Consider the following 23,966-nt stretch of genomic DNA (forward strand, 5'->3'; position numbering starts at 1 on the left):
TTCAGAAACATATTTTAGTGTACTGTTTAGCTGTAAAATGAGAAAGTTGATCCAGCTAGTGGGTGGTGCCTGGTTTATCACTCGACTATTTCCTTTATGACAGCCAGGTCACAAAAGTCCTCATTTTACAGCTAAACAGTACACTAAAATATATTTCAAGAAAAAAATGAGGTGAGAAATAGGCAATGCAGTAACAGAATCTTGTTGCACATTTGATCAGTGCTGCCTTGTGCGAGTTTGACCGCAGTCAACAAGCAGTGATTGACATGACTGACAGGTGCCTTAGCGACTCCTCCGCTCTGACTGGTTGTATGCCGTCCACATGCAGTAAGACCATTAGAAATGCAGCAAGGCAAAAGAGTAGGCAGATGAGTATGATTTTTTTTTTTCCACAGATAATCTGTCTCGTTTAGTGCTGTGCGCATAAAGTGACAGTTTGAGAAAATATGAAAAAAACAAGGCAAATTATTCATCCTGTGAAAAAAAATGTATAAAGTATTTTGTGGCTCTGGAGGAGCTTCTAAAGCCTTAAAATATAACCTTAAAAAGGACGTTAAATTGTGTAAGATTTAGGGGCATCTACTGGCAGAAATAGTATATAATATTAATGACTGTGTTTTCATTAGTTTAAAATCACCTGAAACTAAGAATTGTTGTAATTTTGTTACCTTAGAATGAGGCATATATCCACATACAGAGCGGGTTCTCTTTCACAGAGTCCGACATGTTGTTCTACAGTAGCCTAGAACAGACAAAACAAACACAGGCTATAGATTTGTAAGGCCATTGAGTTCTCCTGCTCATAGTCTGCAACCTCATCACTAGATGTCACTAAATCCTACACACTGGACCTTTAATCTGTCTCTTACAGAATAAATCCCACAATCTGTGTTTGTAGACAGTTTTCAGAACATCTGTGAATGTGTCTGTACAACACAAGTGTCCAATATGTGTTGCTGTCTCTTACAGCCGACTGGGAAAGGACCTCGCCTTCCAGAGGTGTACTGTGTCATCAGCAGACTGGGCTGTTTCGACTTGTTCTCCACGGTGAGTTCAGCCTTTCCCATGTATGTGTATGCACACACACACACACACACACACACACACACACACACACACACACACGTACTGTAGACAGTCAGCTACAGTACGCAGACTGTGTGTGGTGTTGTAGCTGTGGTTAACCCGTCTCACAGCTGAAGTAAATGACTTTCAGCAGACCTTCTGCTCAACGCCTGTTCATTGGTAAACCCTATTTCAGTCTCTTTTTTTAACTTCCTGATTTCCCAGAGTAATTGTTTCCTTCACTTTTGTCTCAGTGGTGCTAACACAGAGCAGAGCTGTCACTCTGTTTGACTTTTCCAGCCTTATCTGATTACTTATTAACACAAAGTGAGTGAGTCCAGACTGTTGAAACAAAGTGGCTGCTCTGTGACATGAAAATAGAAATAACCAAGACAGAGTGAAAATATACACTGTTTTCATTGTTTAATAATTCACTGGGATGTGATTAAAGGCTGTATGAAGGTTCGGCAAAACATGAAAAATCTGCATTTAATTGTAGAGTTAAAGCAGAGTCATTGTTCACCAGCGAGTTTGTTTAGTTCATCATGTGATATTTTTAGGGCCTTCAACAGATAAAAGAGTGGAAAAGAATCCCTCCATTTTGAGAACAGTACAGCAGCAAACCTGAGACAGCCATGGTAAACACGAAAGGAGGAGGAGGTGTTTGCTTTCAGAGGGAGTTGTGTGTGTGAGAGACAACAGACAGAAAGATGGGGAGGACGAGAGAGGTGATATCATATGACCCTGAAACAAGCGATTCTCCAATCAACTTTCCAGACAGCAGGCAGCTTGGACCTAAACAGGCAGACAGGCACACTGGGTGGAAATTTCCAATCACACAGGCATGGAAAGAAATTAATTTGCTATTTTTCAAAACAGAAATTGAATACTAAGTTCCAGGCAATTGCTAGCACTCAAACACATAGCAACATGTTTCCATAAATTTTGGCCATGGTCAATAACCTTGATGACTGTGCACATTCTTGGCTTTTCATTCAACATGGATAAAAGCCTTGGTTCTTTAAATATTAACAAATTTCCAGAGGAACTTGGTGTGTTGTTGAGGAAACTGTGCTCCCATGTTCAGATCCTGGATGAGGTGGAGCGGCGGCGAGGCGTCTCAGCAGCCCTGGTCTACCCCTTCATGAGGAGTTTGATGGAGTCGCCCTTCCCTGCACCAGGGAAGATTATTAAAGTAAAGACCTTTCTGCCTGGTGCAGGAAATGAGGTCAGAGCCACTACTTTCACTTCTTTAATTACGCCCATTAGCCCAAAATCATTTTTAAGATACAGTTGTGTGAAATCTTCTCAGTTAATGAGATCCACAATCTGTAATAAAGTTCTCATTTTTTGTGGTCCTTCAGGTCATTGAGCTGAGGCGGCCCACTGACTCCAGACTGGAGCATGTGGACTTTGACAGCCTGTTCAGCTGCCTCAGTGTACGGCAGGTGATACGAGTCTTTGCCTCACTGCTGCTGGAGCGCAGAGTCATCTTTGTGGCTGATAAACTCAGGTGAGGCTCTCAGTTTGTCTAAGCTCCTCTGCAGAAACACTGTCAACTCCAAAACATGATTTAAAGATATCATATGAAAAACCAATGCATAGACAATCATCACTCATGACTCGCTAGAAGTGTGTGGCGGGATATTTATCTGCAGAGACTCTACCCTCTGCCTCTACTTTCTTATTTTCTTCTTATGTTTTTTTGCTAGGGATGTTTATGGCCGTGTACTTCCACAACACTCAGGTGAGGTCAGGGCTTTATAAAAAGGTAGCGACCAGGTGCCAGACCATCACAACCAAATATTGTGAGGCAAACGCCAAATGACAGTAAATCAGGTGTTGGCTTTTACTTTCTCTTTTGTGGGTAAGCGCATTTACAAAAAGCTTTTTCTACTTTGTTATTTTAGCCCTTGTATATCGCACGCTTTGTATCTGCGCTATTCTAACTTGGTATTTTAACTGCTGCACAGCAGTTCCCCCGTCTAGATAAATAAAGTTTTAAGTTATCGTATTGTATCACATTGTAGCGTACTGCATCACATTGCACCGCATCATATCGTATCGTATAATATCGTGTCGTATCATATCATATCGCATTGCGTCGTGTCTTGTCTGATCCAACAATCCTGCACAGTTCCATTTAGTTTAGTTATTAGAGCCCTTATTAGCTACTGCACTGCAGTAGCTATTCTTCCTGAGATCCACAACAACTTTACATTTGTGACAGTTTACAAAACAACTCATATATAACCCTGAACAAAATACCAGGATTAGACTAAAACATTGACGCAAGACAGATCCCAGTAATACAATAAAGAAAAAATACTTTTTCATGATTACATTTGGTAAGTAACCGCCAGTTTGGGGCTAAATTTGGCTCTGATTACTTGATGATGCTCCATTATTGTAATATTAGACCAAGTATTTACATAATACTATACATTCACATTTGTATGTTTCCCTACACACATTACATGTGCAATGCATTAAAGGAACAGTTCCCAGGAAAACAATATTTTTTACCATGCATGAAGTTCATTACAGTGTATGAATCATATTATATAGGTTCCCTTTTCTTGTAATCTCCTTTGGAAACATGAAAATATTGTTAGCATACTAACAAAAAATAATCACCATATAACTTAAAATTAATATAATCAATGTAATTTACCTGTTTTATTTTTGTCACACTGGGTTCTTTTTCCTCTTGCAGTATGAGACATTTGGTCTGTTAAGAGCCTTTGTACAAATATTATAGTAAGGTTGCCAAAACACATATTGTGTTTTATGAACAGACCATAATGCCATGGAATAGAAATGTCCCACATTTTTGTCATAATACAAGTTTCTGACAAAAATAATGTAGTATCTGGACCGAGGAACGTGTCCTGGCACACGTGTAGTTTTCCAGAACAGAGAAATATCTCTTCCAAAAACTTTTGACAGACTGCCAGCTTGTTTTCATTTAGACTAATTCAGGCTAATGATGACAGAATTGTAATAACTTGTCTACATACACTTAATACACATAATCGTAGCACTGTACTGTGGTTTTTGTCAGCTGGGACTTAACAGTTGCACCATCTTTAACTGTATTATTATAATGTATTGATTGGTATCAGAGAGTCAGCCGACAGGTCAGTCAGGTTGTCAGCTGCCAGTTTGGATAGCAGAGGAAAAGTGGGTCACACAGATGAGTCACTGCCAGAGGAGCAGAGGGTGGGGCTGATAAGATGCGAAGAGTCCCTGAGGACTCAGTGTCCCAGTCTGTCCTCTTGTAACAGAAAAGAGAGGGGTACTTTTAGAGCTTTGGAGGCGAGGGTGGATTGGGAGGAGATATGAGCGGAGAAGTAATCTCTCCATGTATCAAAGCCCAGTTTAAACAAACATCAGTGGGGGCAGTGACTGTGAGGAGAAGGAATGCACTTCCTGTGTGTGCGACTCTGCCCTCTGTGATCTGTGGCTCAACTGTCACCGTTTGACTTATGATGCCATGTTCACTCCCTATGTATGAGCTACGGCTCTCTCTGCATCCCTGGAGAAATTCGGTTTAGTCGCTCATTATTGGAGGTGATAACATCAAGGAGTCATTGGGTGGGAATCATGAGGTGGCTCACGATACAGTGCTATCATCATATATTACCCAAGACAGTGACTGCATATTTGTACGGGCAATTTTGTGATATCTTGCAGAGCAATCATTTTATGATGAGATGCAATATCTGTTTACTGGAAGAGATAAACCTTCTTCTACAGGGGTGCAGTAACTATTAAAAAAACTTGGTTCAGTCATACAGTTCGTCACTCACTGCATTAAGGCTGTGAGTTTTCAGACAAACTTTTGCCTTTGCAACAAAGTGCATCCATTCATGGTTTCCAGACATAAGTTGCCACCATGAGATTCACATTTGTGGTTATTGGTGAAATGTCTCAGCAACTACTGAATGGATCATGATCAGTGGAACACACATTCATATTCCCCTCTGGATGAACTGAACTAACTTTGGCACTTTCTGAACTTTTCTGTAGCACCATCACTGGGTCAGAATGACATTTTTCAGTGAACCACCTGGAAAACAAATTACATTTCCATTGGCCACAGAGGCCTTTTTTGTCTAGCAAATGTAAGCATGCTAACAACTTAAAGAAAGATGGTAACCATGATAAACATGATACCATTATTCCATCCATCCATTTTCATTCGCTTATTTGGAGCTGGGTCATGGGGGAGCAAGGCACTCCAGACGTCCCTCTCCCCAGCAATGCCTCCCAGCTCCTCCTGGGGGATCCTGACGTGTTTTTTAGACCAGATGAGATATGTAATCCCTCAAGCTTGTTCTGGGTCTGCCCTGGGGTCTCCTATGAGTTGCACATGCCTGGAGAGCCTCTTAACTGGAGGGCGCCTAGGAGGCATCCTGATCAGATGCCCGAACCACTTCAACAGGCCTCTAGTGACACAAAGGAGCAGCAGCTCACTCCAGATATCTGAGCTCTTCACCCTGTCTCTAAAGTTATCCATCCTAAGGAGGAAACTCATTTTGGCTGCTTGTATCTGTGATCTCATTCTTTCTGTCACTACCTGAAGCTCATAGCCATAGGTGAGGGTCGGAATATAGATAGACTGGTGAATCAAGAGCTACGCCTTCCAGCTCAGCTCCCATTTGACCATGACAGTCCAATGCAGTGCCTGCATCTCTGCTGACGCTGCACCAACTGCTGGTCCAGCTCATGCTCCATTTTACCCAGAGGGTGTACCATTGAGTTACAAGTTAAATGATTGCAGCAAAGGAAGGATACATAAAGCAAAACCACAAATTAAGTTGTGGAAAACTGAAATAACTACAAAAAAGATAATTACAAATATGAGTTTTAAAATTAAATGCTATAAATATGCAGTCATGCTCACTGTATATTCTGCTCAAGCCTTGTGTGTGTACACGTGTGTGTTTGCATGTGTGTGGATTTAAATGTGCTAGCGTGCATGCTTACAGGCAAAGCTCCTGTGATTTGGTTTCTTTTGAAAACAGTGACAGGCCCTCACTGCAGCATTAATGACTTCTATGATAAAAGGGCTGCTCCCTCTGGGGCTCCGGCTCATAATCCATTCCCAAAATACTTCACCAGCAGAACATGATGTATGTTTCTTGCCTTGAAATGTATATCCAACACAAGCAGGAAGCGAGAGGAACAGCCATGTTAGGCAACAGTTTTCTGTGGGGTCCTCTATTGCTCGTTTCTTTGGCGCGTTACGTTCACTTAACTCTTGGAATATTACACTGAAACCTTCTGTTGTTTTTTCCACAGAGGTTGTTGCCTCTGCATGAAAGTCTGCACAGACAATTTCTTTAAAAGTGATCACTCACCAGCCGCTGCCTGTAATAACAAGTCAGATGCCTAATCAGATAAATTCATCATCAGCTATGTCACTCTCACTGTAATTGCTTAACTCGATTGACCTGCAGATGCTGAATGGCTTTTGTCAGTGCTGCAGACTTATGTAAACAGCCTTGTCAGTCCTCAGGCTAGAGCCTGAGGACTGTTACCAAACTGTATCTGCATGTCTGGATTTATCTGCGGGCATGGCAGTGAAATACTTCTACAGTAAGTGTTACTGCATATTGGATCTAAATTATTGACTATATGACTATTGTTTAAGTGATTGAATCCCACTGGCGTCCTTGTGTTTTTTTTAATCAGAGTTGCCACATTCAAAGTGAGATTATGATCAAATATTTGATTACAGATGACCTTTTGTAGGAGGTCTATTGATAGAGGTGGCAAAGAAGAAAAGGAAGATATCTAATGAAAGATGAGAATTCTTATGGTGGAGAGGAAAAGGGGAGGGAGAGTATGGAGGAGGAGGCTGCTTCTCTGGTTCCCCTTTAATTATGATAAAATTACTGTATGTAACATTCAGAACATTAATATGGCAGCAAACAAATATTTGCCATGTAAATAACAATAATATGTCTTTATCATAACAATAATAATCATTATGCCAACTTGTCATAAACACAAAAAGAGGTGCATTTCTTGTTAATGTCAAGTTATTATGACAAAGACATCTTCTGGTAATGTCATCCTGGTTAATGTCAAGTTGTCATAATCAAGACAAGACAAACATATTTAATGTCAACTTGTCATGACATAGACAACTTCTGGTAATGTCACTTTGATTAATGTCAAATTGTTATGACAAAGACATCTTCTGGTAATGTCATCCTAGTTAATGTCAAGTTCCAATAATAAGGACATTCCAAACAAATTTAATGTCAACTTTTCATGACAAAGACATCTTCTGGTAATGTCATCCTAGTTAATGTCAAGTTGCCATAATAAGGACATCCCAAACAAATTTAATGTCAACTTGTCATGACAAAGACAACTTCTGGTAATGTCACTTTGATTAATGTCAAATTGTCATAATCAAGACAACCCAAACAATGTCAACTTGTCATTACAAAAACCGAATGACACTTAATGACAGCAGTCATAAACGTTTATAACATGTACATAATGTTCATGACAGGTTCATGACGTGTCATGTCATAGTTATGACAGTGTCATGTCACTCTTATGTAGATACCATCAAGTAAAGTGTTTCCAAAAACACTTGAGCATTTAGCAGCTTTATAAGAACTACCTAAAATGACAGCAACCATCTTTTGGAAAATGTATGTGATGTGTTCTTTGAGTTTTTAGTTTGGGCCATGTCCCTTACGCTAGCATGGAGAGAGCAGTGGTTATGACATATAGACCTTTTTAGAGCCAACGTCACAATGATGTCAGTTTGTTAGCTGGAGTCAAAACACAACTCATCACCACAGGGTTGTCGGCTACATAGGGGTCTTAAACTGTTGTCTTATTGTGTTATTGGGAGCCAGAATGGAAGGAGGAGAAAAAGGAGTTAAAACTAAAATTTTATTGCATACCAGCTGCCACTGCCTGTCCACAAAATCAAAGACAACTATGATGAAATGCGATAAGACAAAAGGACTGGACTCTGGATGGCAGAGTGCACTCCGACACTTGGAATGAATATTTCTGAAAACACCACTTAATCATCTTCCTCTGTCTAAAACAAGCCATCAGAACTCGCTAGCTAGTACTAACCTGTGTCTTTGGAGAATTGTTTTGTCTTCAGCTAGGCTCGCCCACCAAAAAATGTCATGGTGTTTACTAATAGTAAAAGGGTCTATACTGCAGCCAGCCACCAGGAGGCGATGTTTTGGCTTCTTTTTTTGGGGAGCTGTCATGTCGTCTGTCTTTATTATACAGTCTATGATCTGTGTGTGTGTCTAATAGCAGACTAAAAACTGGTATTTAAACTACATGATAAATGGTACGATGTGGTGTATTCTGTGTATGTTGAGTTTGTGGTGTCTGGTTTTAGTTTTGAGACAATCCAACAGTCTGAAAGTGAGTTGGAGGTCTGTAGAGCACCAACACGTTTTGCAGCTGCATTATTATGATCAATGGTGTCTGCAGTCCTCAGACAGGTAGAATTATTGCCACCGCTGCTGGCATTTTTTTAATCAGCGAGAATGGCAGCACACTCACTTCATTTAGTTCTCGGTTATTCCCAAACACTTTCTGTAACACGCTCTGCAGAGCTGGCACGAAGCCAAAACCGCTTTTAACAACTTAACCGGTTTCCCATGTGGTATTTAACTCAGAGGTAGAGTGAAATCCACACACTGTAAACATGTGAAATGTTTCTGTTTTTCAAAGACTCGAGAAAGACTTGGCCATTACCAGAGCCTGACCAGCTGATTTTTACATCAGTGTCGTTTTCCTGAATGTTTACACCCACGCGTAGACGCTCACATACACATGTGGACACTCATATACACAAACACCTGCACACATTCATCTGCTCTCTAGACAGCTCTGATCAAGCTCAGGCGTTACTGTGGTTTAAATGAGAACATGTATAGAGTTTCCCATCGGGAAGCCATTTCTCATTGTAAAATGGCTTCTGATGTTGCCTTCTGTGGAGCCGGAGAGCCGAGACTGTGAGCCGGTGGCTGGAGATCCTTAAAGACAGGAAGTGAGGGAAAACCATTTGGGGACTAAGGGAGCAGAGAACATTCTGCTAGCGGATAAAAATACACCCCGTGCAGCTTGTCAGAGGAATCCTATAGGTCTATATGTACTCTGCTGCCTCTTTATGTGATTTCTAGGTGTTATTTTGAGCTTTGGAAGAGCTTTAACATTGAAGAATGCTTTTGCCGAGCTTTTCAGCACAGCTGGTGTCTGACAGCTGTGGTTCAGTCTAGTCTTCTTTGTCCTCTCTCTATGGAATCAGTCTTAGCCATGCCAGGACTGGTAGACACAGTGCAGAGCTTTGGTAGAGCCGTGAAGCATGTGGTGATGCAGGCTTTTGTCTCCCTCCCTCTCTCTGTCTCGGACACTGAAATTTTCCCTCCTCCTCTGGGCTTCGCAGACTAAGCCTCTGGATCCCATGTTTCCTGGAGTATGTGCCAGTTCAGCCTCACACACACTAAACCAGGCCTGGCAGACCTTTGAGAGCTAATATGTCAGGATTAGCTCCCAAACCTCAATACACAACAGCTCTGCACAGACCTCACCTCTGAGGATCTGGCTCTTCTCTCTTTCCCTGAGAGTGGTGTCATTAATTTATATGAATTTAAAGTGTGTAATCAGTTTGAAATAATCAAATCAATCTTTGAATCTTAGTTCATGCTTCTGTAGTGTCATTTTCACAAATACAATTTTGGGGTTAAACATTTAAATGGTTCACTCTCACAAACCTTCTAGCACCTTGGTATGTTAAAGTCTTATTTTCCAAACAATCCACACATATGTTGTTGCTTAAGAATCAGCTGAAATCAGCTCTGCTCTTTCAGAAGTTATTGTTCCCTGAAAAGATAATAAAAATGCCACACAAAGCAAAATAACAAGAGATTCTGCAGCCACGTTAGCAGCTCTGGGAGTCTTTACTTGGCTGTACTTGCTCTGAGCACGTTATTTTTTCCAAAGTGCTCTGCCTAGTCCCACCCTACTGTGCTGTGCTTGTACTAACTAGTACTACCGCAATCCATGACCGCTTTGCCCAAACTGTGTCCAACATCACTGCGTCAAAGTGACAAGTACAGGCTAATCGAAGCACGGTGGTGCAGGACTAAACAAAACACTCTTAGGGAAAACTGATGTTTACCATGTTTGCTAGCTGGCACTGGATGGCAGCATGACACTAGAAAGACTTTGGACCCTCACCATGGACAGACATTCAATTTTTGTTGGAATGAAAATCGGGTTGATGATATTTTAAATGTCTAATGACGTTAGAATGTCTAGTTGTGCGGATGTTAACATGTGACTTCTTGCAGACTTTGGGATTTGTTCTTAATACCTTACGACTAAATGTGGTTATGCTACGTCAAAATGATGTTGGCATGAGATGTTTGATTCTGGTAACTCACCAACACAACTTAAAACCAACAAAATATTAACATCATCTGTCGTCAGTATTCTACATCATGACCACTTTGCCCAAACTGCATCCAACATCACTGTGTCCAATTGACAAGCCCTAACCTACCTAAATCCTAACAAGCATGCCAACATGCAGATATTTACCATGTTTCCATCTTGATTTAACATTCCAGCTGGTAACGGATGTCAGCATGACATCAGAAAGACTTTGGACTCTTACATCGGACAGTCGTTAAATTTTTGTTGGAATGAAAATGACGTTAATGACGTCACAATTTCATGTTGTGTGGATGTTAACATATGACATTTTGCAGACATTGGACTCTGGTCTTTATTACTAAATGTCGTTATTCCACATCAAAAGGATGTTGGCATGAGATGTTGGATTTGCTAACTCACCAACACAACTTAAAACCAACAAAATATCAATTACATCTGTCGTCAGTATTCTACGTCAAATTGACGTTGGCATTAGATGTTGTCCTGACATTGGAATTTGGTCACCTGACGTCACAACTAATTATAAATATCTAATAACTTTAGTAGCCAGCTGGGATAGTAGCATGTTAACATTAGCATTTAACACAGTACAGCTGCAGCTGGTGGGAACATCAATGGTTTTGCAGGTATTTGGCCACAAACCAAAGTATTGAACAATTTTTATGGCAATCCAATTGTTGCTAAAATATTAAATTCTGGAGCAAAGGGGTGGACAGACTGACAAACTGAGAGAACATTTCTATCTCTAGAAGCCAATCTAATCTATTACAACCACATTGTAGCTTCTGTACTTATCTGCATACACAAACCCGAAACAATAAAACATCATCAAATTCAGCAGAGAAAAGGGTTTGTCTTTAACCCCCTGGGTTTAAGATGTTTAATTTTTTGTAAATTAATATTGTTCTTACCTGTTCTGGACCTGGACACGGAGTATTTCCTTCTTTTGTTAAGACCCATGTGTGGTCTGAGGGTCTGAAGTTTTGGTCTAACGGGAATGTCCCTCTCTCCTTCCAGAGTTGAGTGGCAACCTCTGGTAGTGCAGAGTGTTTTCATTGCAAGTTCATCTTGTCCCAGGAGTGTGTGGTTGGGGAACGAGTGTAATTGATCCTTTTGGTATCAGTGGTGTGTAGGGCCGCGTGTAGCCTGTGGCGAAGGTTTTCTGAGATCTGTGCCCCATCACTCCCTGTTGGAACTCGTCAAGCCCAGGAGACGGGATCTGTTAGGAATTATCAAGCCCTCCTCAGGCAAATGGAAATCAGACCGGCCAAAGCAGAGCTGCAAGTGCTCCATGGTATGAGTGATCTGGAAGAAGCCTGAAAAGACTGAGCGCTGTGGTTATTGTAGCCTTTGGGTTTTCACTGGTGTAATTCTATTTAACCCTGTCAAGAAAACACATTTTAATCTTGGCAATTTGACTCATGGGAAGTCAAGATGAAAAGGCCTGTGGCAAAGATGTAGCCCTGAATGAATGGAGTGGAAAGGTTTGTGGGAGTTTTGTCATTTATCTCAGCACATAGGGTACTGATCTCTGCTCTCTGTATGTTCTCCGTAAGCCGAAACTCAGTGTGAATGAGGTCACATAAAAGGGAGTAACTTCTGTTTACTCGGATGTTCTGTCTGCTGTTGATGACAGCGACCACGGAAAACATTCCTCATTAAAAGTGTATATATCTCAAGTGGGGTGCGTTTGCATACCATGTTTGATCCCTGGTCTTGTTCTTGATCCATACTGATTTAGTGCTTCTCTGTGTGTGTTTGTGTGTATGATTGGACCCACAGTTTATTTTCACTCCCTTTGTGTACATGGACTGGACAGTATGTAGAGGACAGGGGGGGAGGAGGGTCAGCCACTGTCAACAAGCGACGGATCGTGAGAAAGGCGGGCTGCTATTTGTGATCTCCATTTTATACCACAGCTGTCGGAGTTAAACCGAATTGGTGCTTTTTGGTATTGCGTCAACAAGCTTCCAGCTTAACTATAGCAACATGTCAGAGTCACGCCAGCCCTGCAGACAGAGTACAGTAATGTCACAATAATGCATTTTATTGCACTCACCCTTCTGTGGTGTGGTTTGTCGAACAGTAGACAGTGTTAAACTCTAAGAGGGAGACGTGCAAGAGATTAAGGCGTTCATTTGTCTGGAAGTTGTTGAAATGTGAGGTCTTTTAGAGAAGTCTTTGTCAGAGTGTTAGAGCAGCCTGCTGGATAATGCTGTCCCTCAGATGGGTTGCGGGAAGAACAAAGTGTCAAAGCCAGAGTGCGTAAGCTGTGCTGTTATGCCTCATATAAACGTAACTGTTTCAAGGAAAAGAGGATCAAGTAGTCATTTAACCTGAGAAGAGAGATTAGTGATAGAAATACACTGTTTGTACTCTTGTAGTTCAGTGATTTGAACACGTTGAAGGATTCTTTTCCCTTTACAGCTACAAAAGTTCATGACTGCAGCAGTACTTTTGGGAAAATGTTGTTGCCATACAAACCAACACTCCCCTTTCAGTCTGTGAAAAAAAAAGTTTTTCATTATCTAGTGAAACATCTGTCCTGTTTTGACCATGTTCAGTTTACTCTGGTGTGGCCTCTGCAGGGTGTTGAGGTGATTGATGGTGTGTCTTTTTTTCTCTCTCTCCTACCATCATCATCATCATCATCATCATCATCAGTACCCTGTCCAGCTGCATGCACGCAGTGGTGGCGCTGCTCTACCCCTTCTCATGGCAACACACCTTCATCCCTGTGCTGCCGGGGTCCATGTTGGATATTGTTTGCTGTCCCACTCCCTTCCTGGTGGGGCTGTTGTCCAGCTCCTTGCCGAAGCTCAAGGAGCTGCCTGTTGAAGAGGTGAGTGCATCGCCTCAGAGTGTCTGCCTCCCCGCAGTTTCTTTTACAGACGCAGTGTTATATTTCAGACAGATGTCTCCTGCATTCTTCATATGTCCCTGATTGTTCTGTCTCTCTTTGTTCTTATCTTTCTCTGATTGAAGCCTGTTTCTTGGAAAAGTGGATATTAGTGTCTTGGCTGATAAATTACAACAATCCAGATTCAGAGTAATTCCATTAGAAACTGGCCGACTGTTGGTGCGTCTGTTTAACCTCCTCCTCCTCTAGTCGTATTATATCAGGGAAACAGCCAGGTGACTTCCAAACACAGGACAGGATTCAAAATATTTTTAGACTGCACCTTTCCGACCAGAACAACTTAAAGGTGCATAAATTTTTTTGGCCACTTGGGGGCAGTGGAACAAGCTGTAAACACAACACTGACATATTATCACCTTATGTTGACAACCGTAGACTGTATTTATTTACACTATACAAAAATGATGCCAAAATATCCCAGATACAGCCTCTGGCATCTTGCCAGGTGACATCATTTGGAGCCAGAGTCTGCACAGCAGTGATATTGAGTTGCCACCCATACACCCTTCTAAACAATAGCAAGCAATGCCTCTGGTCATGAACACACTGATTGGCTCTAGCAGCTGTCAATCATGACATCAAACCCCCTCTTTATAGTGTCGAATGAATAGTTATAACCAAACCCATTTGAAAACAGCCACTTGAACATACAGCAGAATGATTAGAACTGTCTAAAATGACAGACACAATCTTTGGGAAAAATTTATTCTGATGTGTACTTTGATCTTTTAGTTTGGCTCTTGTCCCATCCGCAAACATGGAAGGGGTGGGGTTTATAACCTGTACTGCAGCCAGCCACTAGGGGGCGATGGAGATGTTTTGGCTTCACTTTTGGGGAGTTGTCATGTCCTCCATCTTTATATCAACTCATGAAAAAGGCTGTCAAGCTGAATGGATCTGGTGAATTAGATACTTTACAGTTCAATCAGTACAGTCAACGCCCTCACATTACACATCGTCATTTCATCCATTGTTTACATAAACATAAACATATTTTTTTTTAAAAAACAAATATATATAGCTACATGACTATCATTGGGTTCTAGACTGTTGCATTAGGTAATACAAGACATTTAAAAAAAGTCATAAAGGGTTTTGGGATCTTGTGATCAACATTTGACATGATTTTACAGACCATGAATGAAAATAATGGTTAGTTGCAGCCCTACAATGAAACAAATTCTCTAAAAGAATCTGCTGTATTCTTGTTCATCAAGCTACTTTTTTTTTACCTGAAAAGATCTAGATTGAAAGTCAAGTCTTCTCACAAATCTATTAAGTGTTTTTTGAAAAAAACTTAATACATTATTTTTATTTATACTGAACATGTAGGTGGCAGTATTCACACTGATACACAGCAAGTGACCTGAAGTAGTAACAGGCAGTCAGTACAGAGTCTGTATCAGGGCGGCACCAGCCAAAGATCTCTCTCTCTCTCTGATCGCTTTCTAATTGTGTCTCACAATGAATATTTTGGCTGAAGAAGCCCACTGAAGCGTTGTCTTAATCAGTTATACAGGTGTTAGGTTCACACCTGGTTTGCTGCTGAAAATTGTTAAAGATTTGTTTAAATCGGCACCGTCTCCACATACACCTGTCAGCCTGTGAGGAAATATGTGTGATAAGACAATGTCAGTCACAGTAAACAACATGTCAACAGCATCTGCTGTCTGTTTACATTTCTCTTCCTGTTGCTGATTGACTCATGAAAACATTTCTAAAAAAAACCTTCTTTAAGAAATGTGTTTTATATCTGAATTCATTGTGCTGTAGCTTCTTTGAAGGTTATATATTTTACAGAGTGTGTTTTTTCAAGAGCAAATGTACGTGTTCACTGTAGGAGGAATATACACTTCTACTAGTAGCAGATAAAATAAAGTTTTTAATGACCTCTGATGAATAATTTGCTCCTCTTTTCCTTTTCTCAGGCTTTGATGGTCGACCTGGGAACTGACCGATTCATCCGACAGGTTAGTCTATGAAATGAAAAAATTGACAAAGCGAGACTGTGTAATTTTAGCTGAACAGTGGGCACTGCTTTTCATCCATCTATTTCATAAGAGCAAACATGCAGGGAAATTAAAAAAAAGGCATCATCATAAAGCTGGGTGACATGGTGGTATACTGGTTAGCACTGTCACCTCATAGCAAGAGGGTTCTGGGTTCAAAATACCACTAGCTGGCTGTGTGGAGTTGCATGTTCTCCCCCTTTCAGTGTTGGTTTTCTCCAGGTTCTCTGGGTGTTTCCCACAGTCCAAAGACGCACATTAGGTTAATTGGTGACTCCAAATTGCCCGTAGGAGTGAATGTACGCATGAATGGTTGCCTGTTTCAATGTGTGAGCCCTGTTATAGTCCTGCAGTCTGTCCAGAGTGTACTCTGCCTCTTGCCCAATGTCAGTGGGGTACCCTGTGACCCTGAACCAGAATAAGCGGTTACGGATAATGAATGAATCAGCATAAAGGCAATTGTAGAAGGGCACCACGCTAAAATAAATATGTCTTGGGGAAGTATGTGTGTGTGTAATTCTCATTTTATTTTTGTGATGAAACCACTAAAACCTCTGACATGCTAAAATGTAGTGTAACCGTAGCAAAAAGTCAGCAAACTGTAATGTGTAGTATGTTACACAGCAGCGGTTTCTATAGTAAGTGTTTAACTAAAGCTAGCAAACATTAGCCATCGTAGGTTACTCATCATATTAGACCAAGTAAGGCTAAAGCAGCAAAATCCCAAAATCATTGAGCTAAGTGAGTGAGTATTTTATTGCTCATGAATTCAGCTTTTGTGTTATTTCTTCTTCCAAACGTTACACTGTTTCGCTTTACACAGGGATGTAAAACATGCGGTTCTCTGTTGTAAGTCTGAGCCTTTGAAACTGATTCTCCAAACACTGTTGTTTATCACTGGTGACTGCAGTGTTTTCTCGTGTTTACAGATGGACGATGAGGCCTCGCTGTTGCCGCGGAAACTTCAGGCAGCTCTTGAGCAAGCTCTGGAGCAGAGGAATGACATCATCAATCAGGACTCTGACAGCGAGTCAGACGAAGGTGAATAAGTGACAAATCATCACTTCCAACCAAAACAGATGTTTTCCCTGCTAATTAGAGCCGCAGTTTCTGTGGCACAACATGTTCAGTCCAAGTCTCTGTGAAACTCTGACGTCTTCTGTAAAGACTCTCATGACAGTGAGTCACAGAGACTCACCTTAAAGGTGATATAATGTGGTGTTTCTGTTGATGAGTGGTACTGTGTGGTGCCAGCCCTGGAGAATCATCTGGCTGAACCCACTACTATTACGCACTATGGGAAAAGTATGCTCTGCTGGGTTGTTTCTTTAAACTAGTCACAATCGTCTCTGGCAGTGCTGAGCCCAGTATGCAGCAATGAGGCTCTTACAAAATAGTGTCGGGAGGGAAATTGTGTCAGTGCCATTGAAGGAATACTTCACCCACAGAGTGACCAGTTATAAATCAGTAAGTCATGCTGTGTTACCTTGGGTTTGTGAAGGAAACAGTTTTTCGTGCATGCGTTGGCGGAAAAAAATGGCAGACATATTGATTTATTGATTGACTTGGGACCACGTTTAACAACAACAAAACTATAAGTATATTGCTGAACTTCTCTGCTCCTACCCCAACTCCCAACCTCTTAGAACCTCAGAACAATGTCTTAAAACTGTCCTGCGATCAAAGCTGGTGGGTAAGGGAGATTGTGCCTGCTCCAAAGCTTTGGAATAGCCTTCGGCTGTCAATCAAATGCTCCCCTCCACTGACACTTTAAAGACAAATCTTAATAGGTGCATGTTTTAATGGTCTTTGGTTTGGTCTTACCGGTTTTATTCTGTTTTATATTTGTCTAATTTCGATATTGCTATATATTTGTGTGTCATTCATGTGTACAACACTTTGGTCAGCTGTGGTTGTTTTTAAATGTGCTATATAAATAAAGTTGATTTGATATGATTTATATCAAAACATCTGTTTACAAACTCTCACTCGACTCGTGCAGTATAATCCAAGTCTCATTAATCCAGTCATATGCTCAGTACTTCCCAAACACATGCATTTAAAAAAAGTAGTGTTGGGGTCTGAGAGCTTAGATCATTTTTACTTTCAGTTCATTTGTCAGTTGTAAGGTTTGAGCGGGGCGTCGGTGGCTTAGTGGTAGAGCAGATTTCCCATGTGCAGGGGTGTGGTGTTTTGCTGCATGTCATCCCCCCTCTCTCTCCCCCTTGCACACTTGACTGTCCTGTCTATTAAAGGTAAAAAATGCCCAAAAAATATCTTACAAAAAATTGTAAGGTTTGAGCAAAAATGCATGTGTTTGGGAAGTAGTGAGCATACGACTGGATAAATGAGACTTGCATTATGCTGCAGGGGTTGTGTGAGAGTTTGCACCTGGATGTGTTGATATAGTTTTGCTGTCGTTAAACGTGGTCCCCAATCAATAAATCAATATGTTCACCTTTTTTCTGTGAAAGCATGAAGCTGTGAAAGCGACTTACTTAATTACAAATTTCATTTTGTGGCTGAAGTCTTCATTAAAAGTGGCTAAATGGCTGCAAAAGATTAAAAGACATTAAAAAATGTTTTAATGTGAAGGTTGCTGCCTCAGAAGTTGTTATTCCAGGCACAGCCCTAAAACGAAGTGTGGCGATAGGTCTGGCTATGCAATCTGGCAGTGTGTTTGATCTCAAAAGTTACACGCAGCAGGTGTGTTACCGCTTCCTTATCTTATCAGCAGCCAATGACAGGCTTTACTCCCATAGTTTTCACCCTGGTGGCATATTATGTGTACTTTTATTTGTTGCCACAGAGGGTTCAATTATGTTGTACAATTATATGAAGAAAATATCATTAACAGTCAAACACACTATATGTAAGTTCCTATCTTCTCAAAATAAGATGGGTATAGTTGTGTTTTGTATCTTTGCCTGCTAAGTTGTATGTATGTCCCATATGGTCTAGCGGTTAGGATTCCTGGTTTTCACCCAGGCGGCCCGGGTTCAACTCCCGGTGTGGGAACAAAGATTTTGTGAGGGTACAACCCCAGGGAACAATATTAGGGGTTATTTGTGAAGCACATTTCCAAAGAACAGTTACAAACTGCTTCACAGAGCATATAAAAACCACAACCCGGACATTCAAGAGACAAAGAAAATGTGATCTCGCTCTTTCAAAGACAAGTGTGCTGTTTTATATCGCTGCATTAATCAGCCTACACGGGACAGACTCTCTGTCTCTGCTTCCCACATTCTTCTCCAAAATAAAACCCACGGCAAATGCTGTGCATCTGCCGCGTGTCAATCACAACCTGTTCACACTGATGTGCAAACTAAAGCTTGTGTAAGCGACAGTCTGTGAGATTAAATGGATGTTTAAGCTTGACTTTACATAACAATACGACTACACACAATTGTCTCATCTTTAAGCATCTTGTGATATTTAGAGTATTTAGTGTGACAGGCCTACGAGCTGGCCTGAGCACCTAACATTTACTGTACAAAACAACTAACGTGAGAGGGAAATAACAAATGGCAACAATAATGTAAAACAGCAGGGGAATGCAGAAAATAAGAAAAAACCCCAGTCATGTTGAAATTGTCCTCTAATGACTCTTTAATGAGTCTTTTCTCGAGCCATGAAGGCCTCCCTCTCTCTGAACTTGCTCAGATTTTCCACTACTCTTCTAGCTCCATACTTCTGACATACTCTGACAACACCAGTGTAAGAGGAATCGTTGTAATAAAGAGGCAACCACATTATTATTATTTCTTATTTTGTGGTTGCATGGGTATGATGGGATACGTCCCTGAATCTCCACACAGTTAACAACAGCTGTGGGCATTTTTTATTACTTGTGTTGGTGCAGGCGTCGAGCCAAACCATGTATTCTACTTCAATCTGTACTTCGGACTTTGAGAACTATCTGTTTTCTTGGAAAATGTCAGCATGCCGTACTGCGTGTGACATATCTGTTGTGTTATTCTATTATGAATAACTGATCCAAGCACTGTTATAAATCCCTTTTCCTTTGTGCCCACAGAGTATAACTCCCTGAACAGCCTGGTGTCAGAGGCCTTTATCCGCTTCTTCCTGGAGACCATCGGCCATTACTCCCTGTTTATCACTCAGAATGAGCGTGGAGAGCGCATTTTCCAAAGAGAGGCCTTCCGCAAGTCCGTGGCGTCGAAAAGCATCCGTCGTTTCCTGGGTGTCTTCATGGAGTCTCAGATGTTTGCAGGGTTCATTCAAGATCGGGAACTGAGGAAGACCCGGGCAAAAGGTAGGCTGTCCTTCTCCGAGTTGTTTCCATGTGTGTAGACTTTTCTCTGAGGGTTTCCACCCCTGTGCTGACTGCTTTACTCACTGTGCAGGAGAGGGCACTGCAGTAACACTGATCTCTAGTGGCTGAAAGTTATCATCAGCACACTCCCTCACCACATTTGTCTGCTCCTTGGCAGTCACAAGTTTTTGTAACTTCCTGGAATACAGAGATGTCTCATAACTTATTTCTTTCTGGGGTTTTTTTCTCTTGCATTGTCCTGCTGACAGGTCTGTTTGAGCAGAGGGTGGATCAGTATCTGGAGGAGCTGCCAGACACGGAGCAGAGTGGAGTCAACAAGTTTCTGCGAGGCCTTGGTGAGTCCTGCAGTAGACATGAGGCTAAATTCATACTGCAGAAGTTTAAGCAGTTTTAAAATCAGGATGTTCAAATAATTCCTCTCTAACTTTGTTGAAAACTCTCACACTTTAAATACTGGATCGCACACGACTCTTTATTAGTGCTGTTTTCTTGCCAAAAGGAGCTACAAAACAACTTTCCCAACTTTCAGTGTCTGCTATTCATTTGCTCTGTTTAAAAGTTTAACTCATCAGTAACTAGTATTATGTAATCATTACGGAAAGTCTGTCAGTAGTTCAGAATAAAGTCAAATGTGTTTTGCCAGTTGTTACTTGGATCTTTGAGCTTCATTGTGCAGAATAATCTATGTGCAGTTTCACACGCATCTGCTGAAGGAGGAAAGTTTCTCTGCTCGTCTGAAATCTTAGTTTAAAGCTACAGTTGATATGTTTTATGAAGATAAGCTTTTTTCTTCATATTTGTTGAAACGTATTACATCCACAAAGTATTATATGAGACAGATAGTCTGTAAAAAAAAAATCAACTGCGGTCAAACTGTCAAACTAGGCAGCACTGAAGAGGACTAGAAACATATTTTAGTGTACTGTTTAGCTGTAAAATGAGAATGTTTGTTGCCCAGCCACCATGTTGAAAATAGCCGTTTTTAGCTTTCTCATATTACAGCTAAACAGTACACTAAAACATGTTTCTAAAGACATTTGAGACAAGAATTAGGCAAATGCAGCAACAAAATCTTGATTCATATTGGAGCAGTGCTGCCTATTTGACAGTTTTACCGCAGTTCTCAAGCAGTGATGTGACATGATACAGTTTTGCAGGAATGAGTCCTTAAAGGTAGAAATGAGTTAGCATTTTAGCACTCACTGTCTCCTCATTTTCAAGTCAGTGTTTTTTTTTTGTTTAATGCTTGAAATATGGTCTGTCGTTAACAAAAGCTTATGAGACTTTCATGTTTTGATCTATGACGTAAAATACGTCAGTAAATACCCCACTCATGAAGTTTGAGGCCTTTAGTTGTCTCAGAAAAGGTGGTTGCTAAATACAGGACGTAGTCACGTCAAAGACAGCTTTTCAGCCTCATTGGGGTGGCATCGTAAGTCATGCAGCCGTAGTGTAGTTCGATTATAGCCTAATGTTAGCTTTCTATTTCTGGCAATTGCATTTATGCTTCAAAAATCTTAAAAGTTGTGTTTAATTATGAACATATCGTGAAAGTATCATAAACTTTTGTTTGAAAAAACAAAACTCCCGTTGGCTTTTTGATGGGGACACCGACACTAATTTCCACGTCAGCCTTCAGAAAAATCTCATCTCTGTCGCGTTCTGTTGACAGCTATGACTCAGACTCCTTGGCTCTGATTGGCCATTTACATGTGATAATGCCATTACAGCACCTTGGTTTTTTTTTGTTTTTTTTTTTAACAGCTTATCTGTTTCATGCACTGCTGTGTGGATAAAGTGACAGTTTGAGCAAATATGACAAAATCTTTTTTCATAAATGTTACCAGCTACAGCTATGAGGCGTGTAAAGCTACATACAAGCAGGATTTTACGTAGTTTAGATTTATGAGTATCATTTTTCATTGAACATGTCTGGTGGAGATATTTAAGAATGTTATCAGGAAACCACACAGTTGAGCAGATACTCAAATGTCTACACACACTGCACACAGATGAATCAGGGTTAAATCACACCAGACCTCCCTTAATCTCATCCTGGTTTAATCCCCATATATTGTATAATAACCTGAATTAAATTTAACGTCTCAGATGTTAATGCATTCACATGATTTAATGGACTTGTTCTGATTGTTTTCAGGAAGTAAAATGAAGTTCCTCCACAAAAAGAACTGAGAGGAAACCATCCTCCTGTTTTCAGTCGTACAGTACAACAAACTGAAGACCTGATGTCTCAAGTCTCTGCGTAATGATGATTCTCACCTTTTTTTTTTAAATAAAAAACTTTTGTCAACCTTTTGTATGTAAAACATGTACATACTATTTCACTGTAAGCTGGCTGTGATACTCTTCAGTGTATGTTTATAGTACCTTACGAGATAGCGATAGCAGGACGGTACACAGCGAGTGAGCCGTAGAGTAACCACTGATGTCCAGGTGTGCTTGTGGAGAGTGTTATCAGAATGTGTGAGTGAGTGTGACCTGACATGGGCATAGATGTACAGTTCATATGTTTTCTTTTTGCATTATTTCACCACAGTGTTGTCCTCTGTTTAAGGAGTGTAAAACCTATTCGAAAACTGTACATGCATCAAGACAATGAAGAAAATGATTGTAACTCTTCAAAGAGTCTTTTGCAATCTTTTATTAAAAAATGTAGTTAAAATGCTTCAGTGTGCAGTGTTGAGTTTATATTCTTACTTTTCTTACACACAAAAAGTGGCACTTTTCCATTCATATCAAACATAAAGGGCAGTTATCAATAACAACAACACAGATGCACTCCACAGCTTTTATTACTCTCAAAAACAAGGCCTAAAGTGAACAGATTGCCTTTTGAATCAGAAACATGTAATTCACAGTTGGCCAGATGATATAAAAATCACCTCTTTTTACATCCGACATCTCAATGACAGCTTCCCCCAAAGCTATGCATTAGGAGAAGCTGGTAAGATCCCAAAAGGCACAGTTAGTCTAGCACCAGCTACCACATGCTGCTGGTAACCTTATTACGTCTCTGCTCATCACTCTGGTGGCTGTCACTGCCATGCTGTTATTAGCTCTCCTAACTGAGAGGCTCACTGTGGATTCCAGCCGCCATATTACTTTGCCTCCGCTTGTGTCCTGTATAGCAATTAAGTATGACATTTGATGTGAAATAACTGTGTTCTCTGTTTGGGATTGAGCTGAACATCGACTGTACATCTGTTTTTTTTAGTTTACAGGGTAGAAAAGTTTATTATAGTCATGTCACATTTCAAGGTACTTTATTTTCTTTTTATGAAACGCTGTAATTTCACCTCTACATTTCATAAGAAGATTTTGTACTACACTACATTTATCTGAAGGCTTTGCATATTAAGAATAGATAAACGCACTGTGACTCATCATCTGGTGGTGATAATGGACCACATGCTGCATTAAAGACTTATTTCAGGTTAATGCATCAATGATGTAACACCGAGGCGACAAAGAGTGAGTAATGTTACCTGAGTGTATTTATTGCTTCCATTTTAATATGCTTAGAAAATGTATTTAATACTTTCTTAAAAATAATTTTACATGGTGGTATTTTGTACTTTAATTGTATGCTTGACTGATTTCAAATATCCTGTGATTTGATGTTACTATAGAAGTTATAGATTTTATGTTGTTGCTGTTGTTTGAAAACAATATTGAAATATGAAAGATATTAATTATATAATTAATAGTGTCAGGGGCCCCCTTGCAAAATGTAATTCAAATAAACACTTACTGACCACGATGAGACTAAGATGACCAGAGAAAGATGCAAAAGAAGTTGAAAGAGACAAAATAACTGCATAAATAGGGAAACAACCACAAGAAGACACAAAATGGCTACAAAGGGACATAAAACGACCAAAAAAGACAAAAAAAATTACTTCAAAATAACACAAAATGACCCCAAATATGAAAATGAATGACAAGAAATTAGCCCAAAGGGAAACAAAATTATTTCAATAAGACACAAACGAACAAGGAGACACAAAACAAAAACACAAAAGAAGAACAAGACAAAGAGCTCAAGGCATTGACCTGGCCTCCAAATTCCCCAGATCCCAATCTGATCAAACATCTGTGGGATGTACTTGTACCCCACCTCACACCCCACAAGACTCAAAAGACCTGAAGCTAACGCCCGATGCCAGGCGCCAAAGGACACCCTCCAGAG

At 40.5% G+C, this 23,966-nt stretch overlaps 1 protein-coding gene and 1 non-coding gene across 4 annotated transcripts in view; both read left to right on the forward strand.

The window, feature by feature from the left end:
- The window catches only part of dennd2b (DENN domain containing 2B), a 74,711-nt gene extending 52,269 nt beyond the window's left edge, over positions 1–22,442 (forward strand). For all 3 annotated transcript variants that reach the window (XM_049598136.1, XM_049598144.1, XM_049598127.1), the window contains exons 12-20: positions 970–1,047; positions 2,153–2,293; positions 2,430–2,578; positions 13,192–13,369; positions 15,376–15,417; positions 16,386–16,497; positions 19,496–19,735; positions 20,005–20,091; positions 21,915–22,442. In XM_049598136.1, coding sequence (XP_049454093.1) covers positions 970–1,047; positions 2,153–2,293; positions 2,430–2,578; positions 13,192–13,369; positions 15,376–15,417; positions 16,386–16,497; positions 19,496–19,735; positions 20,005–20,091; positions 21,915–21,949 — 1,062 coding nt within the window. In that variant the 3' untranslated portion in view covers positions 21,950–22,442. The remainder of the gene's footprint in view (positions 1–969; positions 1,048–2,152; positions 2,294–2,429; positions 2,579–13,191; positions 13,370–15,375; positions 15,418–16,385; positions 16,498–19,495; positions 19,736–20,004; positions 20,092–21,914) is intronic.
- On the forward strand, positions 18,403–18,474 carry trnae-uuc (transfer RNA glutamic acid (anticodon UUC)). Its single transcript has one exon. It is a non-coding gene; the product is annotated as a tRNA-Glu (tRNA).
- Positions 22,443–23,966: the final 1,524 nt, after the last annotated feature.

This window comes from Epinephelus fuscoguttatus, linkage group LG2 (genome assembly GCF_011397635.1).
Source record: "Epinephelus fuscoguttatus linkage group LG2, E.fuscoguttatus.final_Chr_v1".
Lineage (NCBI taxonomy): Eukaryota > Metazoa > Chordata > Actinopteri > Perciformes > Serranidae > Epinephelus > Epinephelus fuscoguttatus.